This window comes from Drosophila montana, unplaced genomic scaffold (genome assembly GCF_035044405.1).
Source record: "Drosophila montana isolate Dmon_TW-CO22-7 unplaced genomic scaffold, ASM3504440v1 contig_2592_1, whole genome shotgun sequence".
Classification (NCBI taxonomy): domain Eukaryota; kingdom Metazoa; phylum Arthropoda; class Insecta; order Diptera; family Drosophilidae; genus Drosophila; species Drosophila montana.
The window spans coordinates 86,838-114,784 of NW_026997456.1; the positions used below are offsets into that span (position 1 = coordinate 86,838).

General features: G+C 45.3%; 5 protein-coding genes across 10 annotated transcripts; 3 read left to right on the forward strand and 2 right to left on the reverse strand.

Moving 5' to 3' along the window:
* Positions 1-497: 497 nt before the first annotated feature.
* On the forward strand, positions 498-3,756 carry Cht2 (Chitinase 2). The gene is made up of 5 exons (XM_064683382.1): positions 498-653; positions 1,986-2,100; positions 2,170-2,334; positions 2,399-2,904; positions 2,967-3,756. The coding sequence occupies exons 2-5, from the start codon at positions 1,989-1,991 to the stop codon at positions 3,645-3,647; spliced, it is 1,464 nt and encodes a 487-aa protein (XP_064539452.1). The 5' UTR covers positions 498-653; positions 1,986-1,988; the 3' UTR covers positions 3,648-3,756.
* Positions 3,757-4,474: 718 nt separating this feature from the next.
* LOC135429153 (uncharacterized) lies at positions 4,475-11,580 on the reverse strand. 3 transcript variants are annotated; one of them, XM_064683384.1, is made up of 5 exons: positions 10,494-11,580; positions 7,578-7,747; positions 7,446-7,508; positions 7,200-7,383; positions 4,475-7,135 (listed from the first exon to the last, which is right to left on the reverse strand). In XM_064683384.1, exons 1-5 carry the CDS (start codon positions 11,275-11,277, stop codon positions 5,076-5,078), a joined length of 3,261 nt encoding a protein of 1,086 aa, XP_064539454.1. In that variant the 5' UTR covers positions 11,278-11,580; the 3' UTR covers positions 4,475-5,075. The 3 variants fall into 3 exon arrangements, with proteins under 3 accessions (XP_064539454.1, XP_064539456.1, XP_064539455.1); XM_064683386.1 differs by lacking the exon at positions 10,494-11,580 and adding an exon at positions 7,816-8,011 and having other exon boundaries at positions 4,479-7,132; XM_064683385.1 differs by lacking the exon at positions 10,494-11,580 and adding an exon at positions 7,816-8,011 and having other exon boundaries at positions 4,479-7,135.
* Positions 4,516-27,947, forward strand: Oseg4 (intraflagellar transport protein Oseg4). Of its 2 annotated transcripts, none has more exons than XM_064683379.1 (12): positions 4,516-4,619; positions 23,142-23,229; positions 23,291-23,402; positions 23,462-23,898; positions 23,957-24,128; positions 24,190-24,771; positions 24,829-24,932; positions 25,508-25,782; positions 25,834-26,448; positions 26,506-26,813; positions 26,874-27,657; positions 27,721-27,947. In XM_064683379.1, the coding sequence occupies exons 2-12, from the start codon at positions 23,206-23,208 to the stop codon at positions 27,914-27,916; spliced, it is 3,609 nt and encodes a 1,202-aa protein (XP_064539449.1). In that variant the 5' UTR covers positions 4,516-4,619; positions 23,142-23,205; the 3' UTR covers positions 27,917-27,947. The 2 variants fall into 2 exon arrangements, with proteins under 2 accessions (XP_064539449.1, XP_064539448.1); XM_064683378.1 differs by lacking the exon at positions 4,516-4,619 and adding an exon at positions 22,929-23,082.
* Gk2 (Glycerol kinase 2) lies at positions 13,074-20,568 on the reverse strand. 3 transcript variants are annotated; one of them, XM_064683327.1, is made up of 3 exons: positions 20,410-20,568; positions 14,657-15,284; positions 13,074-14,596 (listed from the first exon to the last, which is right to left on the reverse strand). In XM_064683327.1, exons 2-3 carry the CDS (start codon positions 15,276-15,278, stop codon positions 13,485-13,487), a joined length of 1,734 nt encoding a protein of 577 aa, XP_064539397.1. In that variant the 5' UTR covers positions 15,279-15,284; positions 20,410-20,568; the 3' UTR covers positions 13,074-13,484. The 3 variants fall into 3 exon arrangements, with proteins under 3 accessions (XP_064539397.1, XP_064539396.1, XP_064539395.1); XM_064683326.1 differs by lacking the exon at positions 20,410-20,568 and adding an exon at positions 19,741-19,869; XM_064683325.1 differs by lacking the exon at positions 20,410-20,568 and adding an exon at positions 16,727-16,896.
* PIG-Wb (Phosphatidylinositol glycan anchor biosynthesis class W b) lies at positions 20,847-22,542 on the forward strand. Its single transcript, XM_064683328.1, has 2 exons — positions 20,847-21,641; positions 21,701-22,542. Exons 1-2 carry the CDS (start codon positions 20,885-20,887, stop codon positions 22,372-22,374), a joined length of 1,431 nt encoding a protein of 476 aa, XP_064539398.1. The 5' UTR covers positions 20,847-20,884; the 3' UTR covers positions 22,375-22,542.

Below are 27,947 nucleotides of genomic sequence, written 5' to 3' on the forward strand. Positions count from 1 at the left end.
ATTTTTTCGATAGTAAACTTTTTTTTAAAAACTATTTCAATGTTTAACGGTAATGAGAATTTATATATATATATATATATTTTTTTCTTAATTTTTACGGGCATTAAAACCGGTTTGGCCAATCAAAATATGCAACAAAGAAAAATTATTTTTGTTGCTGTTACAAAGGAACATTAACATTACACTAACCAACTTTTTTTAAGCGACCGTTGACAACACTGAATACAATTCTTAAGGTTGGCTTCCGCTCAGCTGCACTCTTCAAACTCTTCGTTATGCTGAGCGCACGCCGTTCGTCTTTTACTCTTAAATGGACTTGACTTGACAGCTTGCTCTGGCTGGTGGGGTGATAAACAACACTGAATTTAATCCTTAAGGTTGGCTTCCGCTCAGCTGCGCTCTTCAAAGTCTTCGTTATGCAGAGCGCACGCAGTTTGTCTTGTACTCTTAAGTGGACTTGACAGCTGGTGGTGGTAAGCTGTTTAGCCTCAGTGGCTTATGTGTGTGTGTTGAATTCGCAGTGTGGCCGTGGTCTCAGATCGACGACGTTTAGTTATTGGCAAGAGCGCGTGAACAACGGTACCAATTCTGTTCGCTCGCGGATCTCTAATTTTTCTGAAGTACAAAAACACGTCTTGCAGCAATAAAATATCGTACGTAAAAACTGATACAACCACTTAAGATATGCATATATATTAAAGTGTAGATATGAAAATGTTTCTGCTAGCTTGAACATGCCGTGCACGTCAGTCCGTGATATTCACACTAACGAATTTTAAGTGCGTAGTCGAATGAATGTGTTTTTTAAAGTTGGAGTTGCCTTTCCGCTGATTTCAGCAGCGCTAATTGAATTTCCACACACACACGCACACACAATGCACGGCTGGCTAATCAAACCCAGGGCGCAGGCGTAGCCCAACAACTTGAGCGAATCACTTTTTAGTTCACCAGCGTTCTTGGAGTCGCGATCTGGTTTTTTCCTCTCGATTTCTTTTCGCATGATTCGCAGCTGCCTTTTGTTAGCGAAGACGATTTCGGTTTCAGTCAAAACAAAAGAAAATAGGCAAACAAAACAAAATGTTCAATTGTAACCTTTTCGTAGCTTTTGCAAGTGCATATTGATGCCATGTACATGTATTCTTATCAGAAGTCAAATTGTTGTTCTTTGTCCAACAATATGGCTGATAGCAAATTGTTGTCTGGCTGCGGAGCAAAAACTCGGCATTTGAACCGTTGGCTTCGAAATGAATCATGCCTTGAGCTCACATGCAATTGTGCCGGCTGCCATAAGAATCTGCCTGCGTGACCTTAAAGGGTATATGAGCGAAAGTTGAGAATCAGGTTTCGCAGCCCACGTACTTATACCTCTTTTAATTGGCTCGCCAGGCCAGGCAAGGCCCATACAAGTGCTAAAAAACACATAAGAAAATGTTCTTCTAAAGGGTGCCTGAACAGGAAGTAACGTGTGCCCAGCTATCGTTATTTTAAAAATACAGGCAAACAAGGAAATATTGTAATTGGTTAAATTTCCCACTATTTTGGATATACTTGCTCAGAAAACCATTACATGCAGTATAAAAACTGAAAAAATCCGAATTTAACAGCTATCGTTATTTCAAAAATACAGGCAAACAAGGAAAGTAAATACGGGTACTAGTTAAACTTCCCACTATTTCTGATATATACTTGCTCAGAAAGCCATTTTATGCAGTATAACAACAAAGAAACCCCTTTTACTACATTTGCATTTAAAATTGTTAAGGTCCAGAGTTTGTCTTGGTGATTCACAGCCGAGATCAGTGCATATAAGAAGCCGACGGCGTCGCTCGCTTCTTGTTTATGGCGCCTTTCACTTTTCTGCGTCTTCCAATAAAGGCGTGCTCAGCTTGAGCTTAATTAAATGTATCTGGCAGATACAATATGCTTTACAGCTATAAAGCGTCGCCCACTCATTTCTGATTTGTTCTCTGTTTGTCGCGCCTCAGTTGATGCACTTGCTCATGGCGCAGTGCGGAGGACCAAGTGCTGGGAGGGCGCTGCTGTCGCTTTTGCTGGCAATTGTTTCGGGCACATTTTGGGCTTCAGTTGCCGCCAAGACAGGTGAGTGAGCTTGTGGTTGACCGCAAAGGGGATGCAGCAGATTAACATTTACATACTTCCCCATGCCAGGACCCACACACAACAAAGTTGTCGTTTGCTACATATCCACATGGGCGGTGTATCGACCTGGACAGGGCGCGTATTCTATAGAGAATTTCGATCCCAACCTCTGCACACATGCTGTCTACGCCTTCGCTGGCCTGGACATCACGCAGTCAGCCATCAAATCGCTGGGTAAGAGAAATAATAAATATGCATAATATGCAAATTAATATAAAGTTGTGCATATGTTGTGCAGACCCCTGGCAGGACCTGCAAGAGGAGTACGGCAAGGGTGGCTATGAGCGCTTGACGGGCTTGAAACGCAGCCATCCGCATCTGAAGGTCAGCCTGGCCATCGGCGGCTGGAATGAGGGCTCGAAGAACTACTCGACTTTGGTGGCCAATGCGCAGCAGCGCGGCCATTTCGTCAAGCAGGTGACGAGCTTTGTGCGCAAATACAACTTTGATGGCTTGGATTTGGACTGGGAGTATCCCACGCAACGCGGTGGCACACCGCAGGATCGTGAGAACTTTGTTGCCCTCACCAAGGAACTGCGGGAGGAGTTTGACAACCATGGCCTGCTGTTGACCTCGGCAATTGGCGCCGCCAAGAATGTGATCGATCAGGCGTACGATGTGCGGCAAATCGCTCGTTATCTGGATTTCCTACACATCATGTGCTACGATTATCACGGCAGCTGGGACCAGAAAGTCGGTTATAATGCTCCACTGACGGCTGCCGCTCTGGATCCTTTGAGTGTGGTATGTCTGAAAAATATATATCTGCTGATTAGCGTGCATCTAATTTGATTGAATACTTTTAGCAATACAGCATCGATTATCTGCTGAAGCTGGGTGCTCCAGCGGCCAAGCTGGTGTTGGGTCTGCCCTTCTATGGGCGCACCTTTAAGACTGTGTCCCAGGGCAATGTAGATGATGCCAGTGATGGCATCGGCTTTCGTGGTCCATATACCCGTGAGGATGGGTTCTTAGGCTACAACGAGATCTGCAGTATATTGAGCAATAAAACATCGGGCTGGTCCACGCAGTGGGATGGCGCAACCAGCCAAGTCGTAGCCCGCTCGGAGCGCAATGTTTTCACACAAGACGTGAGCGTCGTCACCTTTGATAGCTCACGTTCTATCGCTAACAAGGTGAAGTTTGCCATGAAGAAGCGACTGGCCGGCGTTATGGTTTGGTCTGTCGACACCGACGACTTCTTGGGCAAATGTCAGCTGGACGAGGACACCTATGCCGATTTCCGACTTGTTAAGACTGCACCAAGGCGGCTCAATCAGAATTATCCACTGCTGCGAACCATAAATGAGGCAACCTCACTGGCCCTAGAAGAGCTGGCCGCCGACGAGGTGCTCGTTCCCGATGACTCCGAGAACGAAATACCCCATGGCAGCATTGCGGATCGTAAGAACTCTGCGGCGACCCTGGTAAGCTTAAGTCTAACGATCAGCTTTGTTTTCGCGCTGTTACACAGTTTGCAACATTGAAAAGTCCAACAAGTGCCGTAGTTTTTATTATATTTTTGTTTCAACTGCAGTTAAGCTGTCAGTTTTAGTCGCACTTAATAAAAGTCCAACATTATTAATTTTAAAAAAATCTATTGCATACTTTCTTAAGGAGCGCGTCCTTGTACGTACTCAATACTCGTCAGAACGTATCGATAAATACGCTTGTTTACGTTGCCAGCCCTCGCTTGCCACGCGATATATAATTGAACTTTTACAGTTATTTATTTAGCTCGTGAAATTAAATTGTTTGTTTTCGGTTATATAGGTGTCTATAAGTATGGATTTATATTTGTTCATGTGTGTGTTTGTTTGCAGCTATATAAAAGTCCAATATTATTAATTTTAAACAAATCTATTGCATACTTTCTTAAGGAGCGCGCCCTTGTGCGTACTCAATACTCGTCAGAACGTATCGATAAATACGCTTGTTTACGTTGCCAGCCCTCGCTGTATCGATAAGTTTACGTTGCCAGCTTCGCTAGCCACTCGATATATAATTGAACTTTAACAGTTATTTAGTAAAATACTCGTGAAATGAAAATGTGTTTTCGGTTTTAATGAATTTAACTTGCAATCTAACGTTTAACTAGCTATATAGGTGTCTATAAATATGGATTTATGTTTGTTCATGTGTGTGTGTATGTCTGCAGCGATATAAAAGTGCAACATTATTAATTATAAACAAATCTATTGCTAACTTTCTTCTTATGAAGCGCGGCCTTGTACGTACGATAAATGCGCTTGTTTACGTTGCCAGCCCTCGCTAGCCACTCGATATATAATTGAACTTTAACAGTTATTTAGTAAAATGCTGGTGATTTTTTTCTTTTCGGTTTTAATGAATTTAACTTGCAATCTAACGTTTAACTAACGATATAAGTGTCTATGAATATGGATTTACATATATTTGTTCATGTGTGTGTGTATGTTTGCAGCTATATAAATAGGCAAGTAAGTGTAACATAATTGGTTTAATATTTTCATAGATTACCACTACAATTTCAACATTCAATACAATACTACAATATTATTTCTATATATAAGAACTTGTTTATGCTACGTAAAATAGATGGCATAAAATAGTTAAAGCAAAGTTTATGGCCACATGGACCGCAGCGTGATAATAAGAGAGAGAGAGAGAGAGAGTAAGGCTCATATAAAGAGCAAAACTAAGTAGTACTCGTTGTTATTAGTGTTGCCAACTGCCTCTGGAAAATGGCTAATTTGGCAACACTAATCGTTGTTGGTACATTTTGGATGGCAAAGATTTCATATGCAACGATCTGTTCACAAATCATAAGGAAGACTATACCAGAACTGATTGTGAGATAGCGTGTGTGTGTGTGTGTGTGTGTGTTTGGTTGTTGTTGTTGTTGATGAAACCTAGACGAAGAGTTCGATTTCGTCTCACAAACGTTTGCCATCGGACCAGTCGGAGGAGCGCTCCGCAGGACAAGCCCCGCCTTCATAGATATCCAAGTGCTCTCTGGAGCGGCTCTTCGACTTGGACTTGGCGGCGACAGAGCGCTGCAGCTGGTAACGATCGTTGATGATCTCGTAATGGGCCTGGGCATCGACGCCCGCGGCGGAGCTGCTTGTGCCGCCATTTCCGGTCGTCAGCAGCAGCTCGTGTATGTTCTTGGTGGAGCGGCGATGCGCCTCCAGGCATTGTGACTCCGACGAGTATGGAAACGAGGCCACAAAGTTGGCAGCTGTTGCTGATGCTGCCTGTAAAACTGGTGGATCGCTGGCAAAGTTGGCGGGCGGCGGCGGCAATGTCCCATCATCGCATGGCGTCGATGGCGACAAATCTGTGAACTCAGTCTTGGCCTCCGATTCCACGGAACACATGCTCTGCCGCGAGATGTCCTTCTGCAGCTGCTGTTGCTGTTGATCCAAAGCGGCGCTCTTCAGCGTCGGCATATTCAGATTGGAGCTCTCGTAATCGTCCTCCAGGCGTGGTGTCTGCGGAATGGGCAGGCGACTGCGTATCGAGTGCTCCCGTCGTCCAAAACGTTGCGCCAGATAATCCTCATTGTTGTTGGTGCTCTGGTTGCTGCTGCAGTTGCTGTGCTGATGCTGATGATGCACCTGATGCCGCTGCGCATTGTCGTAGTAGTTGTCGTTCTTCACGGACATGTTGCAGCAGCTGCTCACGTCCGCAAAGTACACCTCCGACTCGGCACCCTCCAGCGGCTGCGCTTGACCCTTCGCAATGGCCCCGTTCGAATCCTGATAGCCGCTATTCTCCATCCCGCTGCCCGCTGCTTGTGGCTCGGCTTGGGGCTGCTGTTGCTGCTGCTGCTCCTTGGCGAAGATTTGCTGCACATTTGGCCTCGGCTGGCTGGCGTTGTTCTGCGGACCGATGCTCTTGGCGCCCGCCTCGATGCGCTTCTTCAGCTTGCGTGTGGGCAGCGTGTTGGAGCAGCGATCCCGTTCCCAGCCATTGCAGCCGTCGCTATCCGAGTGCGTATTCTCGTATTCCCCGTTGCCCATCGTCGTCGTCTTGTAGGCGGCGTTAACCACCGCTGCAGTGCCTCCGCTTAGGCCATCCATGCGTTCCAGCGTCGCGGACTGACCACAAGCACGCGACGTGTGTTGCACCAGCTGCTGCTGCGGCTGCTCTTGCTGCTGCTGCTGTGGCATCAGCGCCGTCACGGCAGGATTGCCCGGCAGGCAGGTGCCCGCCTGCAGATATTGATAGTAGCCACGTCGTGCTGGACTGTTGGGATCGCTGTACGGCGGCGGTGGACCCCAAACGCCGTACGGTAGCGCATTGGGCGGCGACAGCGCGTTATAGTTGCCACCGACCACAACTGGCTCCTCGATGAGCATCTGATTGCCATCGGCAACGGCGACAGCTGTCGCCGAGCTGAAACCGTACTGAGAGTCCGGGCTGGCGGCAGCTTGCCGGAATCGACGCGTTGCGTCCGGCGTGGTGCGCTGCCAGGGCATTCTCGGCCAGCTCCAGCCGCTGCTGGCGCGTTCGCGTCCATTGCGACAGCCGCTGATTGTCGGATCCTCGCCGCCCGGATTGGGTGAGTAAAAATTGCCCGGCGGTTGTGACGCCCAGAAACGTTGCTCGGGACCAGCTCCGGCAGCCGCTGCTGCTGCTGCGGCACTCGCCTCATCCCACGGATAGGCCGTTGCCTGCTGCAGGGGCAGCGTCAGCTGCCGATGGGCGTGGCACTGCTCACAACAACGACAGTTGAGCAGACGACCCGGTGCGAGACCATGTGGCGGCAGTGGCGCCTGGCTGGCATAAAGCGAACGGCAGCGCAGCTCCAGCTGCTCCCAGTACATCTTCTTGCGTTCGTGGCTGAGCAGCTGATAGACCAGCATGCAGCTAAAGACGGCGATGAGCACGCCGGCCACGGACAGGCCGAAAATGGCGCGCAGGCAGGAGTAAAGGGAGCCGTGAACGACGCCGCAATCCGAGAGCGAGTCGAAGACCAGACGCACGCCTTCTGAAAGAGATGTGGGAATAGTAAGTGGATTGGCCAACTGGACGCCAGTTCGACCCACCTTTACCTTTGTCAACACGATCCACCTGCGATTCAATCAGATCCGAGTAGCAGGTGCAGGTGCGCGTCTTCTGCGCGTATTCGCATTCCCGCAACGCCTGCAGCCGGCTCATGTGGAGTACCGTGGTCGTCACGGTCACCAGGGCGCAGGTTAAGGCGGAGACAAGGCCACAGGCGCCCGACAGCTTGATCTTGAAGAGAAACGGAACAAGTTCAAGGAATGGTTGATAGTGGAATTTGAGTCGGAACTCACCAGATAGCTATAACGATTGCGACGACGCGCCAGACTCATGATGCAGACGCCCGTGAGGATTAGCTGGAAGGGGAACACGGGGAGATTGAGAATGGAATAAAATGATGATAGGGAATGATAGGGAATACATACCAGCGTGGCGGGCACAAAGGTGGGCACCGTCTCAAAGTTGCCCACGGTTATGGTGTAGGAATGGAGCAGAAAGTAGACGCCCAGAAAGAGCACGCCCAGCAGGCAGCTAAAGCCACCGCAGATGAGGCACCACACCACATACTTCTTGATCCCAGCGCCATGACGATGAGCTGTAAGTGGACGAAGAATGCATTGAAGACATTGTAAGAATATATAGAAGTGTGTATCCCATTCTAACCCAGCGAGCCGCGATGATGTGCCTCGACGGCGGCGGATGTGGGCGGCGGCGCGGGCACCCAGGCGGAGCACGGCGGAGGCATGCTGTACTGCACGAACTGCATCACCGGATAGCCGTGCATATTGCCAGCTTGTCTTTGGTAGCCCCAAGTGGATAATTAACGATCAATTTCCTGGGCGAGCTTCCGTTGCATCTCGTTTTGCCTCAGAATATTGCTTTCTTCGATTGTTTATACATTTATCTTGTTTTTTTTTTTTTTTGCACTTCTCGGAAAATATCTATACACAAGTCGCGGACTGGGATTATGGCAAATGGGGTAAATGGGAGAACACGCGGAAGCTGCGCCCAATCGCGAGTGCGTTGCAGTTGCGAAACGATGTCAACTTCAAATCCTTGCTGACATTACACACAGTTCCCAACCACCAAAAACTGCTGCTTCCAAGGGAGCCCCAGAGAGAGAGAGAGAGTGCGCAGGCGTCAAACTAACGGATGAGGAGGATGAGAGGGAATACCCGAGCGGATGCTGTCAGGTGAATCGCTTACGATGCGAGATGACAGTCAGAGTAAATGGGGAACTGTGATTTTAATAATAGGAAGTTTTCTTCTCGAAGCCCGCAAAAAAGGTTGACTTTACAAACGAATCGGTTTTTGGTCAACCACTTTTTTTAACCCATCGATTTTAAAAATGTTTGAATGATAGTTGGGATCCCTACGAATTCAAAAAGGTATAACATTTCAAAATCGGACAGCATTTGCCCGAGATATTCAATAAAAATCATCAAAAAAGATTTTTTGATGCCAATCGATAGTACGGATCCTTACGCGTCGAAAATGGTATAAAATTCCCAAATCGAACACTAGTTGGCCGAGATATTCAAAAAATGTGTTGGAATCAACGATTTCCGCAGTTAAGTTAGTCTTGCGGTGAAAATCTTGAAGCTGAAGAATAAACTCTCGTTTATTAAAACTTTGACCCGCATTTGACACCCAAGAACGTATTAAATAAATTCTCATAAAGACCTTTGAAAATGATCTTGAAGCCAACTTTGAATACAACCGTTTTCCGCCGATTTACCACTGTTGCGGGTGGAATTACCCAAATCGCTGAAGCACTTATTCATGAAGTTCTTCTGTAGAGCTTTGAAAATGAGTTTGAAGCAAATCGGACAAAAAATGTGTGAAACACGTCCCAAATGAGTTTTGGTATAGATCTTTGGAAGTAATTTATAATACAAAACGTCGCCCATCAAATCGTTGACTTCCATTTCCACCAAGGAGGAATGGATTTTTCGAAAAAATTTAAACACCCCTCAAGTGAATTTGAACAGAGATCGTTGGAAGTGAAATTAAGGCCGATCGGATAGTAAACAAAAAGTTGCATACAAAAGTTTTTCGCGATTTTTCCACACATACAGGTGGAATTTACCGAAAACCCGTCTTAACGTGCACCTACATCACATAAGCTAACTACAGTGAAAATTTCAGCTCACAGCTTTTACGATTTGGGATGTGTGGTGATCATCAATCAGTCGGTTAGTCAGTCAGTCAGTCAGTCTCGTCAGTCAATCAGTCTCGTCAGTCAATCAATCAATCAGTCGGTCAGTTCGTTAGTCTTTCAGTCAGTCAGTCAATCAGTCAGTAAATTAGTTATTTAGTTAGTCAGTCATTCATTTAGCAGTCAGTCAGTCCGTCAATCAGTCTGTCAGTCAATCTGTATGTCAGTCAGTCACACAGACAGTCAGTCAATCAATCTGTCCATCAATCAATCAATCAGTCCGTTAGTCTTTCAGTCAGTCAATAAATTTGTTATTTAGTCAGTCAGTCATTCATTCAGACAGACAGTCAGTCCGTCAATCAGTCTGCCAGTCAATCAATCAGTCAGTCAGTCTCACAGACAGTCAGTCAATCAATCAGTCAGTCACACAGACAGTCAGTCAATCAATCTGTCCGTCAGTCAATCAATCAATTAATCAATCAGTCCGTTAGACTTTCAGTCAGTCATTCAATCAATCAGTCGATCAGTCAGTAAATTAGTTATTTAGTCAGCCAGTCATTCATTTAGCAGTCAGTCAGTCCGTCAATCAATCTGTATGTCAGTCAATCAATCAGTCAGTCAATCAATCTGTCCGTCAATCAATCAATCAGTCCGTTAGTCTTTCAGTCAGTCAATCAGTCGGCCAGTCAATAAATTAGTTATTTAGTCAGTCAGTCATTCATTCAGACAGACAGTCAGTCCGTCAATCAGTCTGCCAGTCAATCAATCAGTCAGTCAGTCACACAGACAGTCAGTCAATCAATCAGTCAGTCACACAGACAGTCAGTCAATCAATCTTTCCGTCAGTCAATCAATCAATTAATCAATCAGTCCGTTAGTCTTTCAGTCAGTCAATCAGTCGGCCAGTCAATAAATTAGTTATTTAGTCAGTCAGTCATTCATTCAGACAGACAGTCAGTCCGTCAATCAGTCTGTCAGTCAATCAATCAGTCAGTCAGTCATTCAATCAGTCATTCATTCAGACAGATAGTCAGTCAGTCCGTCAATCAGTCTATCAGTCAATCAATCAGTCAGTCAGTCACACAGACAGTCAGTCAATCAATCAATCAATCAGAAAGTCAGCACAAACACTTTTATATATATAGAGACTTTGGAATATTGTTGTCAGGTGCAACAGACTCACCTATGGAGCCGTTCACGTTGCTGCGCGGCCTGGGCGGTGGGCGTGGCGGCAAAGGTGGACGATTATCATCGAGGCCCTGTGCCTTGGTGCCGCCAGCTCTGCCCGCGGCAGATGCTGTAACAGTTGCAGCCGCCTCGAGTTCCGTGTCGTGGTAGATATCATTGCAGCTGTCCGTTTTGGAGGGCAGCTGATCCGTTGGGTTGGTCACACTGGCGCGGCGGGGCTTCTTCTTCTTGATCATGGTGCTGTTATTGTCGGACTCGCTGACAGTGATCTCATCGGCGCCGAGCATGGCGTCCGCGATCAGGCTGCGCTTGTGCTGCTGTTGCTGCTGCTGGGACAAGGAGCTGCTATTCGCGGCGCAGCTGCACTCCAGATCGCAGTCGCATCGGTCGAACGGTAAATTCTGCTGTGCCCGCTGCTGCTGCTGCTCCTCCTCGTTGGGAAGGGCTTGGTAGGAATGATTGAGGAGGGACTGCGCCGACTGCGTCGAGGTCTGCTGATGCACCAGGACGGCCACGGCCATGGATGCATTCTGCTGCTGCTGCTGCTGCTGCTGCTGGGGTCCAGTTGCGCGTCCACAGGAGCAGGGGCACTGACATTGCTGCACTGATGCCAGGCCAATGCTGGACTGCTGCTGCTGCTGCAGATAATGCGCCGGATATTGTATATAATGATAGTGATGGGGCGCTGCGGCTGCCTGGACGAGGCTCGACTGCGAGGCAACACGTTGCAGGGATGCCGATGCTGAGCCCGAAGCTGACGGACTGAAGGCGGCGTCCATTGCTCGAGCGGCGCTGACTAAACCGGTTTGACCCTTTTGGCTTCAAACGCTTTTTAATGCCACACTCGGAAACAAACACACAGTTTAAGACGAAACATGCTGACTGAGAAGGAACTTTGCCGTCTCACGCTGTCAATTTCATGCTCGATAAATTGACCAAAACTTTATTGCCAATGCGGCAATCTGAGCCAATCCAAATAAAAAGCCAACACAAGCGAATTAACATTAACAATAAAGCGCAACAACAACAACCGCAAACCGAAAACAACCAACGAGGCGAACGCGTCTGATGTTGAGCGGCAACTGTGGCTTGTCGATCGTTTGAGGATTGCTTTGAGTGCAACTCGCAGAGAGAGAGAGAGAGAGAGCGCGCTGTTTGAGCTACAAGTACACGCTCTTACACACAAACACATGCACAGCTGAACGAAGTGAATGAGTGTGAAGTTGAGCAGCGACCATTCGATGATTGATTTGAGTGGGGCGTGCAGATCACAAGAGAGAGAGACACACTAACACACACAAACAGATCAACCAACGGAAAGTGTGTGAAGTTGAGCGGCGACTGTGGCGTGGATTGATTTTAGTGGAGCACGCACTTCTGAAGAGAGAAAGAGAGAGAGCCGTTTGAGGAACTCAACACTCCTAACACACACACACACACACACTGCTATAGCTAAGAGAGAAAAATCGGGAAAAGGTGCGCACCGTTCAACTTCAAAAGAATTCCGGTTCTTGTTATTGTTGTTGCTGATTTGTTGTTGTACTGATTCAGTAAAAATTCTGAAGGTGTAGTCCAGAGCAGCGCAGTGAAAATCAATTTCTTTGTTTGGCCTTTTTTTTGTTGTTGTTGTTGTTGCACGTTTAGATTTTGTTACCTGAGCTGAGCCAAACGAAGAAGAACTTGTTGTTGATGAGTGCCACTTATGCATATGAGCATAGGTGTGGGTTTTTTTTTTGTGTATAAATGTAAGGCAACCTGTAGAACGAACCAATTTAAATGAGCAACTACTAAGACTACAGGCATAACTGCCTAAAAAGGATTGTTAGAATTGGTTTAGTTCTTAGTCTTAAATGATCTCTTAAAACGGAAGAATATATATACATATATATCTGTCCCACAAATTGAGAACTAAGAGGCTAAGACTACAGGCATAATTAACTAAAAAGGATTGTTGCAATAGGTTTAGTTCTTAGTGTTAAAGAATCTCTTAAAATGGAAAAATAATACATGTATCTTTTAGAACATTCTTCCTCAAAGTGACCTAGTTATTCAGGAAATTAAACAACTTTAAGTTATTTTAAATTCTAATCTATAAAATACTCTTTTTGGCCAAAAAACACACCCAAATATATTTGGTTATGGCGCCAGTACACAGAAATCAACAGAAGGTGGGGCACACGCCCACATAAATCGCTTGATTATGATAGTTATTTTTAAACGATATTGATATTTCCGCTATTGATAATGTTCCACAATTGAGTACATTAATAAATGTGACAGACATTCTCCTGTCTTCTGCAGAAAAAGTTGAATTTCTCGACAAAAACAAATGATAAACTGAATCTAGTATTATTCCGCATCGAAATGCAACTGAATTCAGGATTATATATGCATGTTTAAATTGATCCCACACACAAACACATGCACAGCTGAACGAAGTGAATGCGTGAGAAGTTGAGCGGCGTCTGTGGCGAGGATTGCTTTGAGCGCAGCTCGCAAATCAAAGGAGAGAGAGAGAGAGAGCGCCATTTGAGCTACAAGTTCACGCTCCCACACACAAACACATGCACAGCTGTTTTCTGTTTTCATATAATCGTTTATTTGGGTGCTTAACTAATATACAAAAGTCATTTGCGCTCTCTGGCTATATACATAAGTAATATATATAAATATTGTTTTCGATTTATCAGAGCTGAGCAGAACACATGATTAGATAAGTACATGAATTATACACATATTCGTATTAAGCTAGAAGATTAAGTTGCGAGCACAAAAACAAGTAGGCAGAGAGAGGGAGAGAGAGGGGGAAGGGAAGGGAACTATTTACACACTTTAAAGCGAATGCAACCAATTGAAAGAACAGCTAGCTATATGTACACATGGATCGTCAGTTCTGCCATTAAATAATAATAAAAAATTATCACAACCGAAAAACCGATGCAACAGGCGGATGCATATATATACACATATAATTATATATAAATATTTATGACTTGACTGTCGCCGATAAGGAATGCACCAGCATGGCAAAGCTGCTGATGAGAAAGATGCTCGCCGGCAGCGAGGAGAGCATCCGATAGTTCTCCTCCGTGTGCGTCCGTGTCTTATTCTGTTTAATGACCCAGCCCAAACTCCGTTCGACGGCCCGTTTCCATTTGCCGTAGCGTTCCGCTCGTTCGTGCTCGGTTGTTGTGGGCAAAAATGTATCGTAGTGCACGTTCTCGTAGTAACGCTTCTCCGGCTCAAATTTGCAGAGATTGACGCCGTCGGCTTGGGCGGCGCACATGGCCGCACCGAAGGCCGTCGAGTCCATCAGCTGGGAGCGGAAGAGGGGCAGGCCGGCGGTGTCCGCCTGCAGCTGCATTAGCAGATTATTTGTGATCAGTTTGCCGTCCGCGTGCAGCTTATTGATCTCATAGCCGCACTCCTGATGCATGCACTCCAGTATGTCGCGCGTCTGGAAGCAGATGCTCTCGAGAGCGGCGCGAACAATGTGATTTTTGCGCGTAAACTGCGTCAGGCCGATAATGATGCCGCGGGCATTCTGCCGCCAGTACGGCGCATAGAGTCCTGTGAAGGCCGGCACGAAGTAGACATCGCCCGAGGTGGGCACCGCCTCGGCGTATTTCTCGGCGTCCCGCGAGTCCGGCAGCAAGCGCACCTTCTGCTGCAGCCAGGAGAGCGCATGTCCGGCGACCGAGACGGAACCCTCCAGGGCGTAGATCGTGGGCGCTTGGGGTCCCAGCTTGTAGGCAATCGTGGTGAGCAGTCCGTGACGCGAAAAGACGGGCTTGTCGCCCGTATTGCACAGCAGAAAGCAGCCAGAACGATATGTGTTCTTTGTCTGGCCCGGCTTCACGCACATCTGTCCCAGCAGCGAGGCCTGCTGGTTACCCAGAATCCCACTCAGCGTTAATCCGCGCAATGCGCTCCGGTCGGAGGTGATCTTGCCAAAGATCTCCGAGCAGCTGCGTATGCTGGGCAGCATCTCCTCGCGGATGGCAAAGGTTTTCAACAGCACCGGATCCCAGTGCAGCGTCTCCAGATTCATCAGCAGAGTGCGCGACGCATTTGTCACGTCCGTGATGTGCAGGGCACCTGAAACGGGGGAGCACAGTCAATCGATGAGCATTGCTAGGCAGGATTCAGATTGCTCACCATTGGTCAGATTCCAGACGATCCAGCTGTCGACGGTGCCGGCCTTGCAGCGCTTCTCGCGACACGCCTGCCGCACCTCGGGCACGTTGTCCTTCAGCCAGCGAATCTTCAAAGCCGAGAAGTATGTGGATATGGGCAGACCCGTGCTCCGCTTGAAGTGATTCACGTCCTGCACCTTGGCGACAATCTGCTCCACGGTGCTGCTGGTGCGTATATCCTTCCAAACGATGGCATTGTAGAGGGGTTTCCCCGTCACGGCATCCCAGACGATTGTCGTCTCCCGCTGATTTGTTATGCCCACGGTGGCAATGTCGCTGGCACTGAAGCCCAGCTCCGGCAGCTGTTTGATTGCCTCCTCGGCGCACTTGTTGATCGATGCCATCATCTCCATCGGATCCTGCTCGTACCAGCCATCCTGTGGCGTTATCACGCTCAGTTCGACGCGATGTGCTGCGATTTCCTTGAAATCGGGCGTCGTGTATATCGAGAAGCCAATCGTCTTGGTGCCCTCATCGATGACGCCCACCAAACCCGTGTGCTGGATCAGGGATTGCTTGCGCAGCTCCTTGCTCCGGAACGGCACATCGGCACTCGAATTGGGCACGTTCTTGCCTTCCGTCATGGCGGGCTGCAAAACACAAGAGTTTAAAGAGAGATTACATAAAGAATTTTTATGATATGTATCGATATCGCTATCAGTCTCGATAAGGAGGCACCACAAGGTTTCCGAGGCTAGCAACCAGCAGTTCCTAAGGTTTCCACTCTCCGTTCTCTATGCGATATGATCTTAACGTTGTGCTAATTGATTTCCACTACAGCTGTCTTTTACTCTATACTCTATAGGTAGGGTATCTACGAAAAGTGTAATGCTTTGTAAACACACTTTTCCCTGAATAGGAAATTTTCCTATCCGATTTGCTTTTTTAAATTGAATATTTAATTAGTAGAGCTTCTCTACTTATTAATTGATATATCTAATTTTCTCTTAATCCAAATATGCCTCAAAATTTCTTTCTTATCCGATTTTCCCATCCGATTTTCTTATTGAAATTGAATATTAATAGAATAGAGCTTAGAAATTGAATCAAAATCTTCTCTACTTAAAAATTGATATATCTAATTTTCCCTTGATTCAAATAAGAATAAAATTTGAAATAGGAAATTTTCTTTACCGATTTTCTTATTAAAAATGGAATATTGAAATAGTCGAGCTTCGAAATTGAATCAATATCTTTCTCTTTTCTTGAATACTTAATTTTTCTCTCCTCTAAATAAAAATTTATGTATCTAATTTTCTCATGATCCAAATATGCCGAAAAATTGAAATAGAACATTTTTTACCCAATTTTCTTAAGGAAATTGAATTTTGAATTAGAAGAGTTTAGAAATTGATTTAAATCATAATTATGAAGTTAATCGAAATCGACCTAATAATACGATCTATAATGTTTAAAGATATGTTTATGATCGTATTACTTTAATAGACATGTGTCATATGTCCGTGAGGGTATTTAATCTTTGGAATTTCCGAAAACAATTGTGCTAATTTTTTGTTCATGCTGTTGTTGACTTTGTACTGTCTTTGAGCTGGAGCCAAGCCCCAAAGCTTTGTTGGCCTAATGGAATGGTCGAGCCCTCCCCGAGCAATTGTTATCGCAACATTTTCAAAGCTTTTTGTGCACAGTCTAGAGAGTACGCCGATAAGCTACAAATATGATCGAGTGATGTCAATTATTTACACGAGCCTATAAAAAATTATACAAAAATACTATTCGTTTTTAATGTTTTTCCTGTTTCGCGTCCAAGTTCGCGTCAAAGTCACACGTAAAGTTGAGCAATAATCAGAGTTCTCTAAATGTGTATAGTGCAATTTTCCATAGTTTAGCATTGACGTGTTAGTTTTTTTTTTGTCAGCACTTGTTTTTTATACACAAATAGTTGTCCGTCTTATAGACCACATCTCATTCCAACTGAAGATCAATATCTTTTCTCGGAATTACTTATCAGCGATTAGATTATTGCCATACCGATTAAACATGGGCTATTATAAAGGTTTATGCGTGGGTTTACCTTGTTGTTTTATTGTATTTATTGATAACAGCGATAACAGCAACAATGTTAACACTTGTGCCAATACTCAAGAGAGAGTGAGAGTGAGAGAGAAAGAGAGAGAGAGCGAGAGTGTTTCACTCGTTGAATTTTAAGTATAAAACCCGCACGACATCCGTCCAAGGCGAGCGCCAAAAAGTGTCTGAAAGTCAGGCAGCAAGTGACAGCTGCCCGAACCGAACTGAACTGAACCGAACCGCTAGCCATCAAATCGAAGGCGCGTCAGTTCGCTCACAACTGTATTTATACACATGTATATGTATATATGTATATGTATATATGTGTATAGCGAGAGCTTTCAAGCGACGCATTGAAAACAAATACAACCGACTATTGACACGAACACACATACACAGGCACACAGGCACAGAAACACTTACACAAACACAGCACAGCACACTTACCCACACACACACAGACACAAAATGCGATACAGAAGAAACAGCGGGAACAGCTGATAAGCTGATGGAGACGAGGGCAGGGGGAAGAGCTGTCCCGCCGCATGGGAGAAGGCGTGTCGCCTTGACATTTAAAGAGAACACATTTTTGCATCTGCTGAATGGATTCGCATACATTTATACAGTACGAACCGTAAATATTCCGAAATACAAACGCGAACGATAAACAGTTCGACTTGATCCATAAAAAATTGTAAAACAATATGTATCAGAGCTGACATAGCTTTTGCCATAAGCTCCAATAGACCTTTGGATTTCTTGCTTATTATAGACTGTGCAACAGTTTTGTAATGGCATATACCCTGTAGTACTCATTAGAAATGGGGTAGTATGGTTTTATAATAAACAGAAGCAGGCATATGTATTCTTGTTTAGCATGAATACCCTTTAGACCTTTGGATTTCTTGCTAATTATACTCTGTGCAACAGTTTTGAAATGACAGCATATATTTTGTATACCCTGTTTATTGGAAATAGGGTAGTATGATTTTATAATCATATGTATTCTTGTTCAATAATTTTTAACTATTTCCGTCTATCTGAGAAATGTGGAACGTAGATCCAAAAACAAATGTATCAGCTTTGAGTACAGGGTATCTCATGACTGAAGAACTTGAACATGTTGGATCGTGATATTTTTATATCTTTTGAAATGAATTTCAAAGAAATTCATAAAATTTCCTACTCATTTTGTGTGTTGATATAATTTGTATACCCTGTTCACCCATTGAAAATGGGGTAGTATGGTTTAATAACAGGCAGAAGCGGGCATATGCCATTTTAGATCCAAAAACGAATGTATCAGCTCTGGGTACAGGGTATCTCGTGACTGAAGAACTTGAGCATGTTGGATCGTGATATTTTTAGATTTTTTTGTAATAAAATTTCAAGAATATGCATAAAATTTCTTGCTTTTATCTTTATTTTCTTCTATAATGGCATATTTAATTGCTAGCAATTGCTGTGCACATATAAATATTTTGCTGGCGCACCAAAAAACATTCGAATGTAAATATTTAAATTTATTTTAAGACAATTTATGTAAATATGTTTCTGTTTGTGCGTTCATTCAGTTTGTTGGTCGCCGAGCTCTAAAAATAACACAAATATTCAAATTAAGTGTCAACAAAATTAATACACCAAGCAAAAATATAAAATGGAAATTTCCGAAAACAAAAGTCGCTTTATGCAACGGAATTCAAATTCATTAATGATATTATATTAAAATGCTAAATACGCCAAAATGTTGTGTGCCAACGATTGTGACATAAAACCCATTAAAACAAATGCTTATCAGAGGGTATATTAGCTGGGTGCATCCAGCGGTCAATACATAATTCTTGTACAGGTCATACGGTAGTCGATCATGCACTGGCTCATGTGTAATGAGTATATAACCTTTGTATCACTTTTACATTTGCATTGTGGGGTAATCGGGTGCAGAACAAAGTAAATAAAGACTTTGTTTTTTACGTGGCATCAGGTATACTCAAATTGGAACATGAGACATGCAGGTACCTGCAGGTAACCACCCTTGCCTTTTCATAATGCAATATGATATAGTGGTCCGATGTTAATAGGATTTTGCATATATATAAGGAGCATAGTGAAACTAATAAATGCCGAGTTTGGTCAAGATATCTTGATAAACAAAAAAGTATCCATACAACAACTTAATTTTCCACCGATCGTTCCTATGGCAACTATATGATATAGTGGTCCGATGTTGATAGGATTTTGCATATATATAAGGAGTATAGTGAAGTTAATAAATGCCGAGTTTGCTTAAGGTATGTTGATAAACAAAAAAGTTTTTCATACAACAACTTAATTTGCCACCGATCGTTCATATGGGAACTATATGATATAGTGGTCCGATGTTGATAGGATTTTGCATATATATGAGGAGCATGGTACAACTAATAAATGCCGAGTTTGGTTAAGATATCGTGATAAACAAAAAAGTTTTTCATACAATAAGCTCATTATCGGCCAATCGTTCCTATGGCAACTATATGATATAGTTGTCCGATCCAGCCGGTTGCCACATGGCTATATCGACTCGGCTGTTGATACTGATCAAGAATATATATACTTTATAGGGTCGGAGATGTCTCCTTCTATGCGTTACACATTTCGAGACAGAATTATAATACCCTCTGCAAGGGTATACAAAATAACAAAGCATTGAGTCTGTTGACCCAGCGACAAGGGTCATTACATAGTCTGATAATCTTTAGCAACGGTTGATTGCGACAGCAATCTGTTGACAGGAACATACATATGCTGATTGACTGATAAGCTGATTGACAGAGTTTCTCACACAGTTCGATTAGAATACGTTGGCGACAAGTTGTTGTAATGCGCCTATCAGCAGCTTATGTTTGCTCTGGTTAAGGTCAAAGGTTAACAGTCTCTCAACTGGCGCCGTTGCTTTTTAATCAGTTAAACTAATCGCGATCACAATTATAGCTATAATTATAGTTATATGCACTTTTCGTCTCGTCGAATACACACCCTTGAAAGGACGCAAGTGCGCAGCAGAAAATGCAAATAATTACGTAAATTTGATTTACAAAACAATTATAGCCGGCCTTTAAACAAATTTAATGTACACATTAATTATTTAGTTCCGCGTGTTGTTAGCGCTCGCACTGTTGGCGACAAACTGAGCTAAAATAATGTATTGGTGACTGTGCAAGATTGGCCATTGACTGATCTATGTGCAAAAGAGAATGGCAGAAGAGAGAGGGAGAGAGAAGGAGCAGGAGCAGCAGCAGCAGCAGCAGCAGCTGTAGCTGTAGCTGTCAATGCGACGTAGGTAGGCGAGCAGCACGTGATGCTCAGCCGCCTACAAGCTCAACAAAATCAATAGGCGACACATATACATACGAGTGTATATGTATGTGTACACCAAATGCCCGTGGACAAGCCCCTTAAAGCTGCTCGGCGATTGGTCGGCTTTGTTTGCACTTATGACGTCACAGCTGTAAACAGACGCGACACTAAACAAATGTTTATCTTTACTGTATGTTTATGTTTATGGTGTAATTAACACCCATTTATCTAACATCTTACCACATTTATATATCTATAAAAATGTGCTTCCTGATATGACATTAAGCACTTCTTTTTTCATTTACACAACCGATATTTATAACACGTGCACGAGTACCGTGTGCTCACCCCAATAATAATTAAAGCTGATGTAGAAGCGCGCTATTCCTTAGCATTCACAATTAATCGGGAACGCTTTGGTAACCACCAGCGGTTTTTATGGGCAGCCATCAGCAATCCAAGGTCCAATAAATATTCCTGATATCTCCCAATCACTTCAAGTTGACTGTTGACTGACGAGCCTCTTATTCTGTTTGGGCATTGACAGTGCCAGGGCTACGCAAATACTACACATGAGCGCTAGCGTTCAATATGCACAACTGTTCAGCCACCGTTGCTAGAAACAGTTTTGAGCGGCAAAAAGAATCGAATTCCAAATGCTTGAAACGTTTATCATGCCATACTTTATCACTATTTGGAAGCTAGCAGCGATTATAATTCCAATTTGACGTGCAGCTTATCGTCGGACATTTTGGTGCGTACACATAGTAGGCTTTTATCAATTATCAATATAAAATGGCCCGACAGTGTCCGGGCAATCATCATGGCCAGCGAACGAATTGCATTGACGAGCTACGATATACCCGAACAGCACATTGATAAGCGCTCTTTCGAGTCGCTTGAACAGAGCTTTGCCTCGTTTTGTGTCATTTTAGCCAACTTTTCGGGCATTGTGCTGGCACGTGTTTTATCCGGTTGCCTCAAACGGAAAATACTATGCTACCTTGTGGAGTTCGCATTGATTGTGGTGCCCACTGTTCTCTTTGTGACCGTGGCCAGCGATTTTAGTGTCCATTTCGTGGCACTGATGATGGTCCTCCTATTGTTGTACCTTCTACGTGCGTGTCCGCTGTCGCGCGCCAAGAGCCGGGCTCAGTTCCAGCTGGGCAGCCGGCCTTTCGTGCTTACGTTGATGCGGTCCATGACCCACCTGATCACGGCAGTTTGTATACTCGCCATCGATTTTGCCAGCTTCTATCGCCCGTACCGGAAGAGTCGACTCTTTGGTGCCCAGCTCATGGACACCGGCATCGGTTTGTTTGTGGTGACAATGGGCCTGGTCTCCCGGCGGCCGCGAAATTGTTCCGATTTGCGGCGCAATATTTGGCGCTCAGCGCTGCCGCTTATTCTGCTCGGGATTGCACGGGTCGTGGCCATCCTGATCGTTGGCTATGGCCAGGACGAGCACGAGTATGGGCGGCATCTGAACGCCTTTTTCACGCTCGGCCTGACGAAACTATTCGGCAGCCTCTGCAGTTTCTTGCCCCGCAGCGACACGCAGCTGTTGCCGCTGGGACTCGGTAAGTTCTTTATAATTACCTTAACTAAACCTTAACTAATTGCATTTACCATGCTGCAGGTGTTCTGGCTTGTCATCAACTAGCGCTAACTTTTGGCGGAGTATCTGAATACGTGATGAACGAAGATTTGCCGCGTTCCACTTTTGTGAGCGCCAATCGCGAAGGTCTCTTCTCGCTGCCGGGCTTCGTGTCCATTTACCTGTTATCCATATGCCTCAGCCGATGGCTGGTTGCCCAAATCTCGCTCAGCTATAGGGAAATTGTTGGAAAACTGCGCAGTCTGTTGATCATGTCCGTGCTCTGCTGGCTTCTCATGGCGGGCAGCGCCTACGCCGTGGGCATCGCTCGCGTCACCTGCAATTTGGGCTACGTTTCGTGGATGATGTTCTTGATAACTTCAATGCTGTGCATAAGCATTTTTATCTTCCACCTGGTCATCAATGATGACGCTGACACTTTGGGCGACATTGAGAGTTTGGAGAAGAGCCCATTGATCGCTGCAGGAGCTGCTCATAGCAAGGACAAAGGAGGACTCCTTGTAATCTGCAATTCCTTGAACATGAATGGCCTTGTGTTCTTTCTTTTGGCCAATATTTTAACGGGTGGCGTTAATATCTTTCTGCAGCCGGAGAATCGCTCTGACTCCGCCTCGGTTTTTATCCTGCTCGCTTACATGTTGCTGGTGACAAGTGTGGCTCATCTATTGTATAAGCGGGGTATTCGCATTGCCTAGACTAGATTATCTAGATTTTGCTCTGCTGTGATAAGGAATTACTTACCGAAAAGTTGACAGGTCCAATCAAATTTTTGTTTGTTTTTATTATCTATTTGGTGATAAAGTTATCATGACTAAAGTCCATATACAAATAAATCAGAGTTTATAAAAATACGGAACATTGACCTTAACAAAATGTTTCTATACAATAATTTATACTTTCCTACTATTAATTTACATAGTTTTTTTTTTATTATTCTTAATTATACGATTTTTAAGACATGTTTCTGTACATTAATGTATACTATACTACTATTTATTTATTTTTATTAAAACTAATTCTAAGATTTTTAATTTATTTTATTTTTTATAATTTAACAATTTGCATATTTTCTTTGTAATTAGAGTCTACCTATAAAAAGAATTTTGTTATTTCAAACTTGTAACCGTTTGAAACAAAGAACAGCTAAGATCGAAAAAATGAACCAGCTCGTTTTTTAGCCCAACACAATGCGGTTCATAACGATTACCTAGTTCATTTAAACTGCTCTCCTTTTCGCTCCGTTCGCTTCGTAGAATTGCTTGTAAAAACAACTGCAGTGAAATGTTAGCATAAGTTATTTAGTTTCTTTAATTGTGTGTTAGAAAACATTTATAAAATGAACAAAACAGCAATCAAGTCCACGGCGCATGCGCAGCAGAAAGATGCCAATTCGTAAATGCAAAGTATTTCCCTGCAAAAAGTTTCCATGGCAACCATTTTTAACATAACTGTTTATAAACAGGTGCACAACAAAAGCTGCCGCAGCGGAAAAAATTGGAAAGCGTAAATAACACGAAAATCCCGAAATGTTTGTCTATTTGAGTAAAAAGGTAAATGTACATGGTTTTACTTAACAAAATTAAAGCTAATAATATTTAATTATTTATATAGATTGCGATTCCAAACAATGTGAAGCTTAATTGCATTGCGTGGAACAAGGAGGAGGGATACATTGCCGTTGCCGGGACAGAGGGACTCCTCAAGGTGCTCAAACTGGATCAAGGTAACACTAACAAAACATGCACTAATTAATATTTATTTAATACAACAATTTTATTGAAGCTGCCAACAATGGCCAGACCAAGGGTGGATTGGCCGCCGTGTCGAATCTGTCGATGAATCAGACATTGGATGGCCACAAGGAGTCCGTCAAAGTGGTCACGTGGAACGATGCACAGCATAAGCTAACATCCTCGGATGTGGACGGCGTTATAATGGTCTGGATGCTGTACAAAGGCGCCTGGTACGAGGAAATGACCAACGATCGCAAGAAATCGACGGTGGCCGGCATGAGCTGGACCTCGGATGGCACCAAAATCTGCATTGTTTATGAGGATGGGGCCATTATTGTTGGCTCCGTCGATGGCAATCGCATTTTCGGCAAGGAGCTCAAGAACACCCATCTAACTGGAGTTCAATGGAGCCCCGACAATCGACTGATCCTCTTTGCCCTGGCCAACGGCGAGTGTCATCTATACGACAACCAGGGCAACTTTGCGGTGGGTTTAGACATCTATATAAATATGTGAGCTAGTCTAGCAGCAGTTTAATCCACAGCTGAAACTGAACATTAAATGCATTACAATTGGCACCTCGACGAGTCGCGTGCAGCGAATCGGTAGCATCAGCTGGTTCAGCGGCAATCTGTCCAACAGCCGGAGCCAACCTGTGCTGGCCATTTGCTATGAGAACGGCAAGGTGCAGATTATGCGCAACGAAAACGACGATGGTGAGCGAATAATCAAAATCTGTATTGAAGATAAATATATGTTGTTATATTTCTTCCTTAGCGCCCGCAATCTTCGACACTGGCATGCGTAATGTGGACGCAAAGTGGAACCATGATGGCAGCGTGCTGGCCATTTGTGGAACATCTCTGGAGGCAGCTAGTCCGTTGCGCGACACCAATCAGGTGTGCTTTTACTCGCCGCTGGGCAGGCTGCATCGCACGTTAAAGGTGCCTGGCAGCGACATCACCTCGCTCAGCTGGGAAGGCAAATCTCTGCGAATCGCCATGGCCGTGGACTCGTTTATCTATTTTGCGAACATCCGGCCCGAATACATTTGGTGCTACTTTGAGAAGACGGTCGTGTTTTTGAACAGCCGAAGCAGCAGCAACAACAACAGTGGGAGCAGCGCCATGAATGTGATCACCTTTTGGAACACAATCTCGAACCAGAGCTTCCTCAAGGAAGTCGAGCCCACGCTGTGCCTGGCGGCCAGCAACGAGCATTGCGTTCTGGGCGTCGAGTGTGTCAGCAGCAACATTAAGGAAATTGCGCTTAGCACGTTGGAGGGAGGCAGCAGCTCGGCGCCGGATGGCAGGGTCTATCAGCTGCTGCTGTGCAACTCCATAGGGACGACCGTGGACTGTAAGTTTGGTCGCTTTTAGAGTCCTTCAAATTGATATACATTGTTTTGCCTTGCAGCCAAATACACGGACATTAAACCGCGTTTCGTAGGGATTAACGCTGGCTATGTGGCGATTGCCTCTTACGAAGAGATACTCATTTGGCATTATCATACCCCAAAGGTATTTATTTTATTATTATTATTGTCATATAATTGTTATTAATTCTGCTTTCACTCTGTTATGAGTTATAGCTCTTTATCTAGTCCTACCTTTTGCAAAAGAGACCTCAATTCTGCCTGAGCAAGCCTCTTCTGACGAACTGACAGTCTCCCAGAATTTACTCTGGCGTATCGTTATCTTCTAGGCGGAATTTGCACACATCTTGCATAATCTTGAAATTCAAAAGATTCTTGCGAAGTCTGGCAAGCTCTGTAAGAAATTCTGTGCTCAGACCGATGCCAAAGCTGCCTTGCTTTTGGATCTCTAGACTAATATTATGGTTGACAAGACATGGTCCGATCCCAAAGAATGGCTCTGGCTCCTTATCGCTCTCAGGATTTGTAGACATATTGTACTTATTTATAAACTTTAACAGATGATTGTTGTCCGAAACGCGGCTCAGCTGCAGGCAAATGTTTCCCAAGTGTTTCCCAAGCAACCACGTTGTTGGAATCTCCCGATTTTTCTCCTTTCGCATCTCACTTTATAGCATATGCAATTTTCTACTACCACGACCTTAATTCTCTCTCCTTCAGAGCTCTTCGAATCTGCATGGCGTTAAGGCGTGCAAGGAGAGGCGCTTTCACATTGATGACACGCCCACGGGCGTGGAATTGGCCAAGGATTTGCTGCAGGGCGCGCAACGCAGCGTCAAGGATCCAATTTGTGCGCTCGCACTGTCCGACAAGCTGTTGCTGGTCGCTCGGGAATCGGGCGTCGTAAATGAGTACAGCGTGGTCAACGTATCGCTGAGGAACCGCCACACGTTGCACGCTAAGATCAACAAGATGGCCATCAACTGCAATTCCACGTAAGTTGTGATTGCTCCTCCTCGGTACTTACTAATCGATTGCTCCTGCAGGCGCGCTGCCATTATCGATCAGATGGGTGTGATGACGTTGCTGGAGCTGGACGACAATCGAGAGACGCAGTTGAACTTTAGTCGGGTGGAGCGCAAGGATGTTTGGGCCGTTAGCTGGGCCAAGGACAATCCCTTGTTGCTGGCTTTGATGGAGAAGACGCGCATGTATATATTTCGCGGCAACGATCCCGAGGAGCCGATCTCCTGCTCCGGCTACATATGCACTTTCGAGGATCTGGAAATAACCAGCGTCCTGCTGGACGACATCATCAGCATTGGTGAGCTGCAGAACGCCTCGCATCTGTTACAGCTGCGCGTCAAGTCGTTGCGCGACACGGACGATCTGCTGGAGCATGTGGGGCTCGAGGATGCCAAGCAGTTCATAGAGGACAATCCCCATCCGCGCCTCTGGCGCCTGCTGGCCGAGTCGGCGCTGAAGCAACTGCAGCTGGACACAGCCGAAAACGCCTTTGTGCGCTGTGCCAATTATCCCGGCATCAAGCTGATTAAGCGGCTGCGAAATATTAGCTCACAGATTTTGCAGCGGGCGGAGATTGCCGCCTTCTACGGCGAGTTCGATGAGGCCGAGAAGCTCTACATGGATGCTGACCGAAGGTGACCATAATTCCAACAAATCCAAACTGATTGATTTTTGCATAAGTTATCTTTTAGGGATCTGGCCATTGATTTACGCATCACGCTTTGCGATTGGTTTCGTGTGGTCCAGCTTTACCGCATGGGCGGCGCTGGCGTCTCGGATCAGCAAATGGAAACGGCATGGCGCGAAATAGGTCACCACTTTGCCAATCTTAAGTCGTGGGCGAGCGCCAAGGAGTATTATGAAAAGTCACACTATCTGGAGGGCTCCATTGAGGCTCTCTATCATCTGGAACAGTTTGATGAGCTGGAAAAGTGTGTGGCTAAGCTGCCGGAGAAGAGTCCACTGCTAACCAAATTGGCCGAAATGTTGGTCTCCGTCGGTAAATCCATCCATCGTCCATTTAAATCTAAGCATTGACTTAACTGACTTCCGATTGCAGGCATGTGCTCGGAAGCTGTGCAGGCTTACCTGAAGTTTGGCGACCAGAAGGCCGCTGTCAATGCGTGCGTCAATCTGCGCCAATGGGGCCAGGCCGTGGAGCTGGCCCAAAAGTATCAAATGCCCGAAGTAAACGTGCTCCTTGGCAAGCACGCGGCACAGCTTCTCAACGAGGGACGTCTTTCGGAGGCAATTGAGTTGCAGCGCAAGGCCGGCAAGCATTTGGATGCAGCACGTCTGCTCTGCAAGATGGCCGAGCAGGAGGTGGAGAAGCGTGCACCGTTGCTGAGAATCAAGAAGATATACATACTGGCCGCCCTGCTGGCCGAGGATCATCTCAGGTCGCTGGCCACGCCGGCCACGCAATTGGACTATGCCATCGATCGCAACCGGCTGCTGGACTCGATGAGCCTGGAGGATGCCGCTTTTGTCGAGCGCATCTGGCACTGCGCCGAGGGCTATCATTATATGCTGCTCGCCCAGCGCCAGCTGCGCTTTGGCATAATGCACAGCGCTGTCGTAACCTCGCTGCGCCTGCGCGACTACGACGATGTCCTGCCCGTGGAGGACATTTACAATCTTATGGCCCTGGCCAGTTGTGCGGACAGATCGTTTGACACGTGCTCGAGAGCATTCATGAAGCTGGAGTCGCTTGAAACCTTGCCCGAAAAGACCCGGCAGGCGTACGAGGAGCTGGCCGTAAGCATATTCACAAAGAATGAGCCCAAGGATCACATGGTGGACAAAGTCGCCTGCTACGGATGCGCTTCCCAAGTGCCAGACAAGTCTGTGCTGTCTACTGCTGTGCATATGCAACAGATTAACTAAATCATTCTTTTTTGTTTCAGTGTACCATCATGTATGGAGTGTGGAGCCCGTTTCCCTGGTTGTGTGGCGTCTGGGAAGCCCATCACACAGCCCACAAGCAATATTTGGATATGCTCCACTTGCCATCACTGTGCCTCGCCCATGGAGATAACACGGCATCGGACATGTCCCTTGTGCCATAGCCTCATCGTCTCAATAAAGGAAAACAAGGAATAGAATCACAATTAAAACAACGTAAAATGTAAAA